This window comes from Salmo trutta, chromosome 8 (assembly GCF_901001165.1).
Source record: "Salmo trutta chromosome 8, fSalTru1.1, whole genome shotgun sequence".
Lineage (NCBI taxonomy): Eukaryota > Metazoa > Chordata > Actinopteri > Salmoniformes > Salmonidae > Salmo > Salmo trutta.
Genome location: NC_042964.1, coordinates 23599900 through 23613515, shown reverse-complemented (window position 1 = coordinate 23613515; position 13616 = coordinate 23599900). Strand labels below are relative to the sequence as shown.

General features: G+C 44.3%; 1 protein-coding gene across 6 annotated transcripts in view; it reads left to right on the top strand.

The window, feature by feature from the left end:
- Positions 1-13584, top strand: part of LOC115198545 (dynactin subunit 1) — a 33493-nt gene extending 19909 nt beyond the window's left edge. For 4 of the 6 annotated variants that reach the window (XM_029760549.1, XM_029760550.1, XM_029760548.1 and 1 more), the window contains 14 exons: positions 1067-1235; positions 1570-1638; positions 1831-1952; positions 2032-2122; positions 2319-2480; positions 3180-3311; positions 3495-3620; positions 3776-3918; positions 4287-4453; positions 11227-11357; positions 11690-11891; positions 12052-12125; positions 12248-12337; positions 12457-13584. In XM_029760549.1, coding sequence (XP_029616409.1) covers positions 1067-1235; positions 1570-1638; positions 1831-1952; positions 2032-2122; positions 2319-2480; positions 3180-3311; positions 3495-3620; positions 3776-3918; positions 4287-4453; positions 11227-11357; positions 11690-11891; positions 12052-12125; positions 12248-12337; positions 12457-12594 — 1816 coding nt within the window. In that variant the 3' untranslated portion in view covers positions 12595-13584. The remainder of the gene's footprint in view (positions 1-1066; positions 1236-1569; positions 1639-1830; positions 1953-2031; positions 2123-2318; positions 2481-3179; positions 3312-3494; positions 3621-3775; positions 3919-4286; positions 4454-11226; positions 11358-11689; positions 11892-12051; positions 12126-12247; positions 12338-12456) is intronic. The other 2 variants (XM_029760551.1, XM_029760546.1) reach the window with 1 other exon arrangement.
- Positions 13585-13616: the final 32 nt, after the last annotated feature.

Genomic DNA, 13616 nt, shown 5'->3' with positions numbered 1-13616 from the left:
AGAGGTGCCTTATTGCTATTATAAACTGGTTACCAACGCAATTAGAGCAGTACAAATATTTTCTTTGTCATACCTGTGGTATACGGTCTGATATACCATGGTTGTCAGCCAATCAGCATTCAGCACTCGAACCACCCAGTTTATAATCTCACTTATACTTCTAAGATAGTAACAGCATATTGAAGTGGCTGCTTTCTCTCGCCTGCCTGATCACACTTGTTTTCCTATAGAGTACATCTAATGATTATCGAGCAAGGGGAAATCAAGCAGTGCCATGTTCTTTAAAGAGGGAATGCCCCTAAAAAGCAACTTCTCGTTTTTAAAATGGCCTATGTAGCATCGATATGAGTCAGAAACATTTATTCTAGTGTAAAAATGGACTACAACGTGTAAATAGGATCGTTTTGGTCATGAAGTCGGTCTCGTCCAAAACAGATTTGCAAGGTGATAGGAAAAAATGGCATGTCACAGAATGAAGGGTAACAGTTTTTCTTGGGTTGGGTTTATTTCAATCCTGCACACAGCTGGCAGCACACAAGTAAGCATCAATTTGGAGTGCAGCTGCACACGGCCCGATCTTAATGTTCATGGTCAATATGGTTTGACATTCGATATCCCTATGGGGGTAGTTGGGGACCATCAGTAAATTACACAATATTGGACAATATATTAAAAGGTTAATAGCTCCAAATTTCAATGACTTAAAAACCTCAAACCAACTATAAATTGTAGAAATGCATATACAAATATTAATAGCATTTAATGAGAACTAAAAGATGTGCAACATTTACATTGTGTTAATTTATTTCCGATCCATAACTAGCCCCAGAGATAGGCTGTCCAATGTCAAACCAACTTTACCACGGTTACACACCAGCCAGCTGAAACTAATTGGTGAGAAAAGTTGACCAGCACTAGCTAGCCTAGGCGACTTCAAGACCTGGTAAGTTATCTATATGGGTGAGTGACTAACTTTGTACTGTTTTGGCAGAGTGGATGGACAAACGCTTGCCACGTGCGAACACACGAGAGACCCACATTTCCTTCTTTCTCCCCTCTCCCTCAGATCTCTGAACAGCTGCAGTGTGGAGGTGTATAAGCGGATGGGGACTCTCTACTCAGAGATGAGTGTCCATGAGCGTTCCCTAGACTTCTTTATAGACCTGCTGCACAAAGACCAGCTGGATGAGACTGTACACGTGGAGCCTCTCACCAAGGCCATCAAGTACTACCAGGTAGGCAATACACACTTCATACACACCCTGAACACTCGCGACAGAGAACACACACAAACTCTTGTTGACACTCAATATACAACACACAATTGACTGCACATGCTGTACACTCTTGAGAAAGAACTAGGACCAAGACGTACTATTGCTTCACCATACCATTATTTGGCTAGTTACTTGACCACTTTTGACAGAACACTCCACACGCTCTGTCCACTGAATTGTGCTCATTCTCTCAACTCTACACACACCTCAGCACTGACATACTATTAAGTTAATCAATGCTATGAGTAAGGCCTTGTAAGCCACTCATTGACTAATCTCTTTTATTTTGCAGCAACTGTACAGCATTCACCTGGCTGAGCAGACTGAAGATTGCACCGTGCAGCTGGCTGATCACATCAAGGTACAACCATCCTTCATCAACAAAAGCACTATTACATTTTATTAAGAAAAACGTTATTTTCTTATACAATTACTAGAAAGACTATATTTGAAAAAAGAAAATACCCTTGTAGCCTATTACAAACATATCTTCCCTGAATTCAGTTAACACAGAACCGAATTTGACCTCTGACCTTTGAACTCTGACCTCCAGTTCATCCAGAGTGCGTTGGACTGTATGGGGGCTGAGGTGGTGCGTCTCAGGGCCTTCCTGCAGCCGGGGCAGGAGGGGGCTGACCTGAACATCCTGCTGAAGGACCTAGACACATCCTGCAGGTCTAATACAATACTAATATATAATTTCTATGTAGATCAATTTATCTCAATTTATATTTTTGTTATTTACCTCCTGCAGCGACATCAAACAGTTCTGCAAGAAGATCAGACGCAGGATGCCAGGGACCGACGTACCAGGGGTGCCCGCCGCTTTGGCCTTTGGCGCACCGGTATGTGCCTAGTGCAGCGACATCAAACATTTCTTAGGTCTTGCAGCTAACCCAAACCCACTGTGCTGGCGTTTGGAGCGCAGAGCCAAGTGTTTACAGTAGCTCATAAAGTACAGTAATGCAACTCAACTTTGCATTTGTGGAACCGGGACTACTACATGAGAATTTGACTGACAGTTCTGTGGACCAATGGCAGGTGTCAGAGACTCTAACGGAGAGCAGGCGTCAGCTGACGCGGGTGGTTGCCGTGCTACAGGAGGTAGCTGCGGCGGGGGCGCAGATGGTCGCCCCTCTAGGGGAACAGGAGGGGCTCAACTCCCTCCAACTGGAGGACGTGGCCTTCAAGGCTGTTGAACAGGTACTGTGACCATATACTGAATATAAATTGAACATAGACTGATCATTGCATTTTTGCTATTGACTAAATTGCAGTTGGATTGCACGGAATCATTGATCTAATATTAAAAATCCCCTTGAGGGACTCCTGAGTGGCGCAGCGGTCTAAGGCAATGCATTGCAGATCTGAGGCGCCACTACAGTCTGGGGTTTGATCCGTGACCTGGAGCCCCATAGGGCGGCGCACAATTGGCCCAGCACCGTCCAGATTAGGAGAGAGTTTGGCCGTGGGACTTTCCTTGTCTCATTGCGCTCTAGTGACTCCTTGTGGCGGTCTGGGCTCCTGCACAATCTGACTTCAGTCGTCAGTCGAAAGGTGTTTCCTCTGACACATTGGTGCGGCTGGCTTCCTGGTTAAGGGAGCATTGTGTGAAGAAGCAGCGTGGCTCGGCGGGTCATGTTTTGGAGGACGCATGTCTCGACCTTCGCCTTTCCCGAGCTGGTTGGCGAGTTGCAGCGATGAGACAAGATCGTAACTACCAATTTGGTATCACGAAATTGAGGAGAAAAATGGGGGGAAATTACAATAAAAAGAATAACAATAATAAACTATCACCTTACGTCCCAAATAACTACTTTGTGATCAAGAGTAGTGATTCTGTCTTGATCAAACTGACCCCTTCAAACACTCTGACAGTCTCTGTCTCTCCCTCCTCTCCAGGTGTATGGGTCCCATGGCCTGAACCCCCATGAGTGTCTACGTCAGTCCTGCAGCTCTGTCATCTCCACCATGAACAAGATGGCTACCGCCATGCAGGAGGGAGAGTATGACGCCGAGCGACCACAGGGAAAGGTATGTACGGGAGTATGACTCTAGGTGGGAGGTATGGCTGGAGACTGAATTTCTTCAAATTTTCTAACCTTTTCAAAACTAAGAATGTTACGTCTGTAGCACTTTTGCCCCATTTAATTGACATTCACAGTTCATCCCCTTCCTGTTTCTTCCCGTCACTCTCTCCCCCCCCTCCCTGCATAGACTCCCCCGGTAGAGGCTCGTGCAGTGGCCCTCAGGGCAGAGATCACTGACGCAGAGGGTCTGGGAGTCAAACTGGAGGACAGAGACACCGTCATCAAGGAGCTCAAGAAGTCCCTCAAGATCAAGGTACGGACATGTCTCTCCTTTCTCTCTCGCACACACAAAGTTGCACACGGTTATTCTCACCCTTGCACTTTTTCTTATACACACACACACTCGCACACTCGCACACTCTCACTCACTCTCCGTCTCTCTCCCACCTTCCTGTCTCTCTAACCCAGGGAGAGGAGTTGAGTGAGGCCCACGTCCGTCTCAGCCTGCTAGAGAAGAAGCTGGATACGTCCACTAAAGATGCAGACGAACGCGTGGAGAAGATCCAGACCAAACTGGATGAGACCCTCGCCCTGCTCAAGAAGAAAGAGAAGTAGGACTGGGGAACACGGTGGCTGCGGGACTAATTAAGGAAGGAATGAGGATGTTGTAGAATCAGGACACTTCCGTCTGTGTATAGTTGTGTGCAATGAATTTTGCATTCTCCTATCCCAGTGCCTTTCAGATCAACATATGGGAGACGTAAGAGAGGATTATGGGTGAAGATGGTAGATGGCATATTTTCACCTAATATAAGTGTTTTTGCATTGTTGCCTGCTGTAGAGCCAGGAGAGGCCATTATTTTAATTCACATAGTAAATGTATTACATTGATCAAGTATTTGTGTATAACCTATGTTTTTTTTTTTTTTTCACTCCCCCCCTCTACATCCCTCCATCCATATCTCCCTCCCCAACCCAGGGAGTTTGAGGAGACCATGGACGCCCTGCAGGCAGACATCGACCAGCTGGAGGCAGAGAAAGCGGAGCTGAAGCAGCGTCTCTCCAACCAGTCAAAGGTGACCATCGAGGGCCTCAGGGCCCCGCCTGCCTCTGGCATCGCATCCATCATCTCAGGAACCGCCGGAGGTGAATCTCATGAGTCTTTTGATACCTCGCACGCCTTTTATACCTATATAACGCACCTTATACCTCACGTTATACCATCACTCATATTCTGATGAAGCTGGTTCAGAAGATTGACATGTAAAAAGCCATGTAGGGTTTGGCCGAAATCAACTTTAGTCGTGAATTTGTACTTAGAAAATCGCCCGATAGACAGTGTTATCGCCTCCTAGCGGCTATCCCAAAAATGTCAAATACTAATGTAAAATGTTTAAAAAAAGACTGCGAGCTCGCATGCTACAGGAGGGACAGGGTTATCATGACATTGACAAAAGCAAATTATTGGAGCTAAATCTTTTCCAGCAGCCTGCCCTATTCCATTCTGGTGGCACGAAAGAGGTGTGTAGGCCTGTCTGTAGGGATGTGCGTCTTTCCATTTTCAAGACGTTTCGATACCTACCTAGATACATTGGCTCCGATACGATACATGAGCGATATATGTTTTAGTTTGAAGCGATTGGTTTGATTAGAGGAACGGTTCGATGCGGTACCATTCGGTGCACTGACATTTGTTGCGTACACCCAAGCTTTCCATTCTAAATGAAAATCTGCTGCTGATGGGGAACATGAGCTGGATCTGTCTGAGGTGATATGTGTGTGTATGATGTACAGTGGGGGAAAAAAGTATTTGATCCCCTGCTGATTTTGTACGTTTGCCCACTGACAAAGAAAGGATCACTCTACAATTTTAATGGTAGGTTTATTTGAACAGTGAGAGACAGAATATCAACAAAAATATCGAGAAAAACGCATGTAAAAAATGTTATAAATTGATTTGCATTTTAATGAGGGAAATAAGTATTTGACCCCCTCTCAATCAGAAAGATTTCTGGCTCCCAGGTGTCTTTTTATACAGGTACCGAGCTGAGATTAGGAGCACACTCTTAAAGGGAGTGCTCTTAACCGCAGCTTGTTACCTGTATAAAAGACACCTGTCCACAGAAGCAATCAATCAATCAGATTCCAAACTCTCCACCATGGCCAAGACCAAAGAGCTCTCCAAGGATGTCAGGGACAAGATTGTAGACCTACACAAGGCTGGAATGGGCTACAAGACCATCGCCAAGCAGCTTGGTGAGAAGGTGACAACATTTGGTGCGATTATTCGCAAATGGAAGAAACACAAAAGAACTGTCTATCTCACTCAGCCTGGGGCTCCATGCAAGATCTCACCTCTTGGAGTTGCAATAATCATGAGAACGGTGAGGAATCAGCCCAGAACTACACGGGAGGATCTTGTCAATGATCTCAAGGCAGCTGGGACCATAGTCACCAAGAAAACAATTGGTAACACACTACGCCGTGAAGGACTGAAATCCTGCAGCACCCGCAAGGTCCCCCTGCTCAAGAATACATATACATGCCCGTCTGAAGTTTGCCAATGAACATCTGAATGATTCAGAGGACAACTGGTGAAAATGTTGTGGTCAGATGAGACCAAAATGGAGCTCTTTGGCATCAACTCAACTCGTCGTGTTTGGAGGAGGAGGAATGCTGCCTATGACCCCAAGAACACCATCTCCACCGTCAAACATGGAGGTGGAAACATTATGCTTTGGGGGTGTTTTTCTGCTAAGGGGACAGCACAACTTCACCGCATCATTTGACGGGGCCATGTACTGTCAAATCTTGGGTGAGAACCTCCTTCCCTCAGCCAGGGCATTGAAAATGGGTCGTGGATGGGTATTCCAGCATGACAATGACCCAAAACACACAGCCAAGGCAACAAAGGAGTGGATCAAGAAGAAGCACGTTAAGGTTCTGGAGTGGCCTAGCCAGTCTCCAGACCTTAATCCCAAAGAAAATCTGTGGAGGGAGCTGAAGGTTTGAGTTGCCAAACGTCAGCCTCAAAACCTTAATGACTTGGAGAAGATCTGCAAAGAGGAGTGGGACAAAATCCCTCCTGAGATGTGTGCAAACCTGGTGGCCAACTACAAGAAACGTCTGACCTCTGTGATTGGTTTTGCCACCAATTACTAAGTCATGTTTTGCAGAGGGGTCAAATACTTATTTCCCTCATTAAAATGCAAATCAATTTATAACATTTTTGACATGCATTTTTCAGGATTTTTGTTGTTGTTATTCTGTCTCTCACTGTTCATATAAACCTACCATTAAAATTGTAGACTGATCATTTCTTTGTAAGTGGGCAAACGTACAAAATCAGCAGGGGATCAAATACTTTTTTCCCCCACTGTATGTAGGGCACCTGAGCTAAGCCATAAGGGAAACTTACCACCCCACTATCACACGGAACCCAAACCGGCTGCGCGCGTGCGCCATCGTGCATACATTTATTTTGTCCCCCCACACCAAACGCGATCACAAAAATCGTTTCTAGTCATCTCTCTTCTTTCCAGGCTTTTTCTTCTCTTGACTTTATATTGCGATTGGCAACTTTCATAAATTAGGTGCATTACCGCCACCGACCTCGTTCGTCTTTCAGTCACCCACGTGGGTATAACCAATGAGGAGATGGCACGTGGGTACCTGCTTCTATAAACCAATGAGGAGATGGGAGAGGCAGGACTTGCACCGTGATCTGCGTCACAAATAGAACTGACTTCTATTTTAGCCATTGGCAACGCAGACGCTCATTGGCGTGCGCGAGCACTGTGGGTGCAATAATTGAATAATATTGATTTCAAAATGTATTTTTCAACGCTCGCTTTTTGTCATCCAACCCCCCCCCCCCCCGACCCCACACGTTTGATCTGAAATCACCATCACCCACTAATTAATTTGACATTTTAGCAGATAAAAAGTGTTGGAGCTAGATTGAATTGAAACATTTGGTATAACATAGCCAATGAATATAGAGCACAACTTTGGATTTCACCCCGTCTCATAATTGAATGGTTTAGACAGTTTACATTTGGACAAGACTTGGTGATTGCTGTCCTCGTTGTGAAATCAACTTTACCATGTATATCTAAAATATACAGATTTTTGTTTCAAGCAAAACTACCAAAACTAATTGTTCAGGTTCACCCTCAGCAATAAAATGAAATTGAATGTAAGCGCCCCTGATCAGCATGTGAGCCAGATGAGATATCTCTGGCGGTAGTTTATGCTACTTTTATTCCGGTAAAACACCATTTTCAAAAGCACATTTGATAAAAATAACCTACGATATTACATTGGTTGTCGCTCAACTAATAAAGCGTAATTTTGCGCAAGCTATTTTACAAACATTTGAATGCTGAAGGTGATGTTCACTTGTGCAAGATCAGGAATAGGCCTACCTTTTTGTTGGTCAGCGTGAAAAGCTGCACACATCGCAGAGTTTGACTAGGCTACTGATATTGCCTGCCTGGGGTTGATGCAAAATGACTTTTAAATCAATGACTGTCAACACAATTAACATGCTTAGTTTGACACTGAAGGTATAAGATGAGAGGTACACTATATATACAAAAGTATGAGGACACCCCTTCAAATTAGTGGATTCGGCTCTTTTAGCCACACTCGTTGCTGACAGGTGTGTAAAATCGAGCACACAGCCATGCAATCTCCATAGACAAACCAATGGCAGAAGAATGGCCCGTACTGAAGAGCTCAGTAACTTTCAACGTGGCACCGTCATAGGATGCCACCTTTCCAACATGTCAGTTCGTCAAATTTCTGCCCTGCTAGAGCTGCCCCAGTCAACTATAAGTGCTGTTATTGTGAAGTGGAAACGTCTAGGAACAACAACGGCTCAGCCGCTAAGTGGTAGGCTACACAAGCTCACAGAACAAGACCGTCGAGTGCTGGAGCGCATAGTGTGTAAAAATTGTCTGTCCTTCACGCTTCACCATCTGGCAGTCCGACGGACGAATCTGGGTTTGGCGGATGCCAGGAGAACACTACCTGCCCGAATACATAGTGCCAACTGTAAAGTTTGTTGGAAGAATAATAGTTTGGTATGGTACGGGCTAAGCCTGTTTTTCATGGTACGGGCTAAGCCTCTTAGTTTCAACGAAGGGAAATCTTAACGCCACAACATACAATGACATTCTAGACGATTCTGTGCTTCCAACTTTGTGGCAACAGTTTGGGGAAGGCCCTTTACTGTTTCAGCATGACAATGCCCCTGTGCACAAAGCGAGGTCCATACAGAAATGGTTTGTTGAGATCGGTGTGGAAGAACTTGACTGGCCTGCACAGAGCCGTGACCTCAACCCCATCGAACACCTTTGGGATGAATTGGAATGATGACTGCGAGCCAGGTCTAATCACCCAACATCAGGGTCCGACCTCACTAATGCTCTTGTGGCTGAATGGAAGCAAGTCCCTTCAGCAATGTTCCAACATCTAGTGGAAATCCTTCCTAGAACAGTGGAGGCTGTTATAGCAGCAAAGAGGGGGGACCATCTCCATATTAATGGCCATGATTTTGGAATGAGGAGTTCGATGAACACGTGTCCACATTCATTTGGTCATGTAGTGTATTTTTTTTTAAAGACATTTTAGCGGAAAACATTTTGTGAACCGCCGATTTTCATAACGTTTGAATACATTTCTGACCAAATGGGTCCTGTGGAACGACTGGTCCACTCATACCGATGTGTATCAATTAATCATTACATCCCTGCCGGTCTGTGTGTGCCGAAGCATGCAAATGGAGCGAGTGACACACAGTCAACAGTCGGGTAATGGGTTGTAAAATCATCATGGGCTGCAGAGCAAGCAACTCTGAAATACACTTCATAACTGGAATTTATCCATATGGATAGGGCCACATTTTTTACATATTCCTAATATAAATAGCATATGCACGATCATGGTAGCAATTGACAGGGAACACTGGAGATGAGGAAATGATCAGACCAAAGGTGAGGACGCAATAGTTCAACCTGATACAAGACTTGTTGATTTTATGTGCATTTTACATTTACTGTACTTTCCACAACATTTTGTAAATGACGAAATCTGAAAATACTCGTGTTACATCCAGTAACAATACGAATATTCATTGACATTTTTGAAGTAGGTGCAAGATAAGAAAGCGGTCTAATTGGTGTCTTCCAGTGGCCATACACCTCTCCCAGACTGCACAGTTACTAAGTAATTTCCATGCACTTTTATGACTCCAGGAAAGAGCCTTCAACTATCAGGTGCTTTTTTTTGAGCTCGTAGCTTTGCCATTTAGGAACTGAAGCAAGCACACTTGTCTGGAGCACAGCCCTGCGTCCCCACCATCATCACACATTACTGTTGTTGGTTACGCTATCCAAAAAAATGGTCCATTTATAAATTGCAATCTGGGTCAGGTGGGCATCATTTGAAAGCTGGTTCTATTGCCAACATGGCTAGCTAAGTTCTAAAATATTGTGACGACCCTGGGTTTATAACCGCGGAAATCGACTCTGCCGCTTGAGCATGCTTTTGCGGCACAGTCGATAGCGCGCCGGACCTCGGGCTTGAAGGTCGACGGTTCGAGGCCTGCTCCCTGCTGTTTCATTACAATATGATCTTAGTGTTAGCTTTTCAAAACACTTCAGACAAACGGATTGTAATTTTGGTTTGCATAGAATGGAGTCACGAGTGCATTCAAATGTCGATCAATCGTTGATAGTGTAAATGACATGAGTTTTCAAATATGGGAATGTAAAAGTGCACATTTGGACTCATGGGTGTGTGGTTTGCTTGTGTGACATCAAAGCGGTATTTATTGTCATTGTTAACGTCTCATCTTTCAGAACACATCAACTCTTCTCGATTTACAGCATTTCCCTCAAATGTGCAAAAGTAGCCCAATTAGCGGGAGGGAGGGGGGGTGTCTAATCACGCGCGGTGCTCAAGTTTATAACGGCTGTCTGTCAAAATCCACAGCGCTGTGAAGCGGAGAACCTGAGCTCTGACGTCATGTATGCGTGTTACTGTACAGCCACTGCATTCCAATTTAGGCGAATGACAATCTGCCATTTCAACCCGTATAACGCATGACGGGCTGTGAGTGGAAAGGGATACTGCTTTTATGATATTTCAATTAGTAGGATAAGGGTCTCATGCATAATGTCTGTCTTATAGTGCTTTGCTCAACTGTAGCCTAAGGTTTTTTTCAAATTTGTTCTCTCATTATTACCTCAGGCCTACCATGTTTTTAGGAAATTCAGGCTACTCAAATAAAACGTTACTTTCTGCGCGGTGGGAGAAATCCAGTATGCATTAAACTGAAAGAGTGCCTTAATAGTCCAAGTCATATTCATATCAAATGGAGAGAAATGTGTCTTTTTAAATCAATAAGATACCAGTGTGTCCACTATAAAAATGTACTTTGTTTATTGGCCCAGATCATCTGACATTCGAGAGAGAGAAAAAACCAAAACATTTTCTGAACGACATTTTGCGCTGCTTTGGTGAAACTCTTGGCTCTGCCTAAGTTGTACTCTTGCATTCTGCAAATATAACACATATTTTTTAAATTGACTATAGCCAATAGAAATATATAGGCCATGTTCTCAATGTCACCCATGAAATTCTCTGCTGGCTTTGCCTGACTCTGCTTTTTACTGTGTGGCCACAGTCAAGCTGAAATAGGCTTGGTATTGTCTGTCACATCACCATCGATTATGGCTGTCAATCATCCTCGATAGACGATACTAACATAATATCATCCAATCCTAAAGCCATGTTGTGATTAGGGTTTATAATCTGCTAAATATGTTCTGACTGTTTTAATTTACAAATGTCTTACCCCTCCCTATCCCCCCTTCTCTCCTCCTCCAACCCCCTCCCTACCTCCTCTCCAGCGGGTGTTGCCTCAGGAGCAGGGGGCCTGTCTGGGCCGATGCAGGTGGTGGACTCCCCTCTCCTCCGTCAGCAGGTGGAGACCCAGAGACTGGGCATCAAACACCTGAAGAACGAGAACAACAGACTGAAGGTCAGAACACTGCAGGGAACTGACTTGTGTGTGTCACTTTTAGTGCCATCTCTCTTCTGTCCTAATCAAAATATGGATTCATTCTTTCTCTTGTTACCAGTAACGAGAACTGTATTTTTGAAGATCATTGAAGTCTGTCTGTGTTGTATGCTTTTCTTGATGTAGTTCATTGAACAGTCTATTTATCATGGAACGTATGTTCACTAGTAGTTCATTGAAAGTAGTCCATTCCTTTTAATGTATACATGTATGTTTCTGACTGTAGTTAGCTCTGTGTTGATGACTGTGTCTCTGTCTCTATTGATAACTCTCTGTATATCGCTCTCCTCCAGGCAGAGAAGATGAGAGCCCAGTTAGCCTCCCTCCCTCCCCTCCACGTCCCCAAGCTTCCTCTGAGAGAGGCCTCCACCTCTCCCCCTGCTGAGGGGCCTCTCCACGGGGCTCTCTACAGGAAGACAGACCAGCTCCTGGGGACCCTGCTCAAGATGAGCGCTGCCGTTAAGGTGGTCGACATCACCGGGAAGACTCCAGGTGGGAGTGTTTGTTTTTGTGTGACAGGAAGACACCAGGTCTGTGTGTATGTGTGTGTCTAAAGGGTTTTGTGAGTGTGTAGCAAAGTTTATATTGTTTTTCAGTACGTGTGTATTTGAGTTAGATAATAAAATCTAATATGTACCGTCTCTTTCTCCTACAGTGAGTGCGAGTGCTCAGCTCCTGGACCAGACAGCTCGTCTGCAGTCTCTGAGTGACGCTCTGGACAAACTGAAGGTGACCTGAATTTATATGATCACCCCTAGTAATAATCATAGTATTTCTCTACACCACAGACAGATTTTGTCCACTAATCTCTCTATCATGGAAATGGACACAACAACATCTCTCTCTCTCAGGGTGAAGTGTCAGAGCATGTGGTTTCTCAGCAGCCTGGGGCAAAGGTCTCCTCTGACTTTGCCACCTTCCCCATTTCCTCCTTCGTCAAGGTAACACACACACACATCAGACACTTTGTAGGCACTCAAATAAATACAATATATATCTGGTTTAGGCATAAGACTGTATTTGTTGTCCTTTGACCTGTTCTTCTCTCTTGTCCTTTCAGGCCAAGGAGGAGAAGCAGGGGGGTACGGTGTTCATAGGGCGCGTGGCCATCCCATGTGCCAAGGGACAGGAGCAGGTGCACCGTCTCGTCCTATCACAGCAGCACCTGCAGCAAGTGCACCGCCTCCTCATGACCTAAGATGCCATCCTATTGGCCTGCGTCCACAAGTGATAGCAAGCTCCTCCAATCAGAGCACAGCAGATGCAAAAAATATTTTTCTTTTCATTTCCAATTGTTCATCAGATTCTCTCAGGACACGTTGTTACACTACACCACCTGGTCAAAGGTATTACACATCTATGCCAAAGAGACAAGTGTTCTCGTCTAGTTCTAATACTTCATACAGTAATTGTTATTCTTTACCAACACGTTCTACATGATTGTCAGTCTTTTTAAAGCAGCTTTTGTGGCTTAACTCGTAAATGTTGCATCTCTAGAATTGATTTAACCAATTTCTGCTCCATCGTCAACTCGCTTGGTGTGTGTACATTTTGTCGTTTGTTTCTCCATACTTTTAACCATAGGGAAATGGCACAATTATTCATGCATTGCACTTTTTTTGTACTGTGTTGATTATTTAAATCTACACCTACCTGTGTAAACCAGCAGTCAGGACCAAGCAAATTCACCACTGAAATAAATGCCATTTAGCCACGTTGTGAGATATTGACTAATGTATTCTGTCAAAAGGCACCCTATAACGTTACAATTCATACACCTTTAACTTCTGTTCATTTGGTTGAGATGGGAAGCTAATTTGATAAATGTAGGGTGTTTGACATGCCTACAGCAACCAGGTTTCACTGATTTATAAATCAAGTTATTATTCACAAGTTCAGTTAGACCATATGTGTCGAGACCTTAGTCATTATGGTAGATGAATGCAAGTATGTCTGGGTGGTAAATGCTGAATAGTCTAGGATGTGGCTAGTGCTGAAAGTTAACCTCAAGCCATTATACTGTTTAACATGTTCCTACTCCAGTGCAGAATATTTCAACCATACATACAGCAAGAGGTACCTACTCTCCAACAGTGTTTGTTGAAGACCATGTAAGACAACACAGTGGACTGACGGGAGGCTGTATGACTATCCAAAAACGGACCAATAAAGTTCTTACCTAACAAAATTGATTGCTTGGTAACATAATTCTTTCCATGC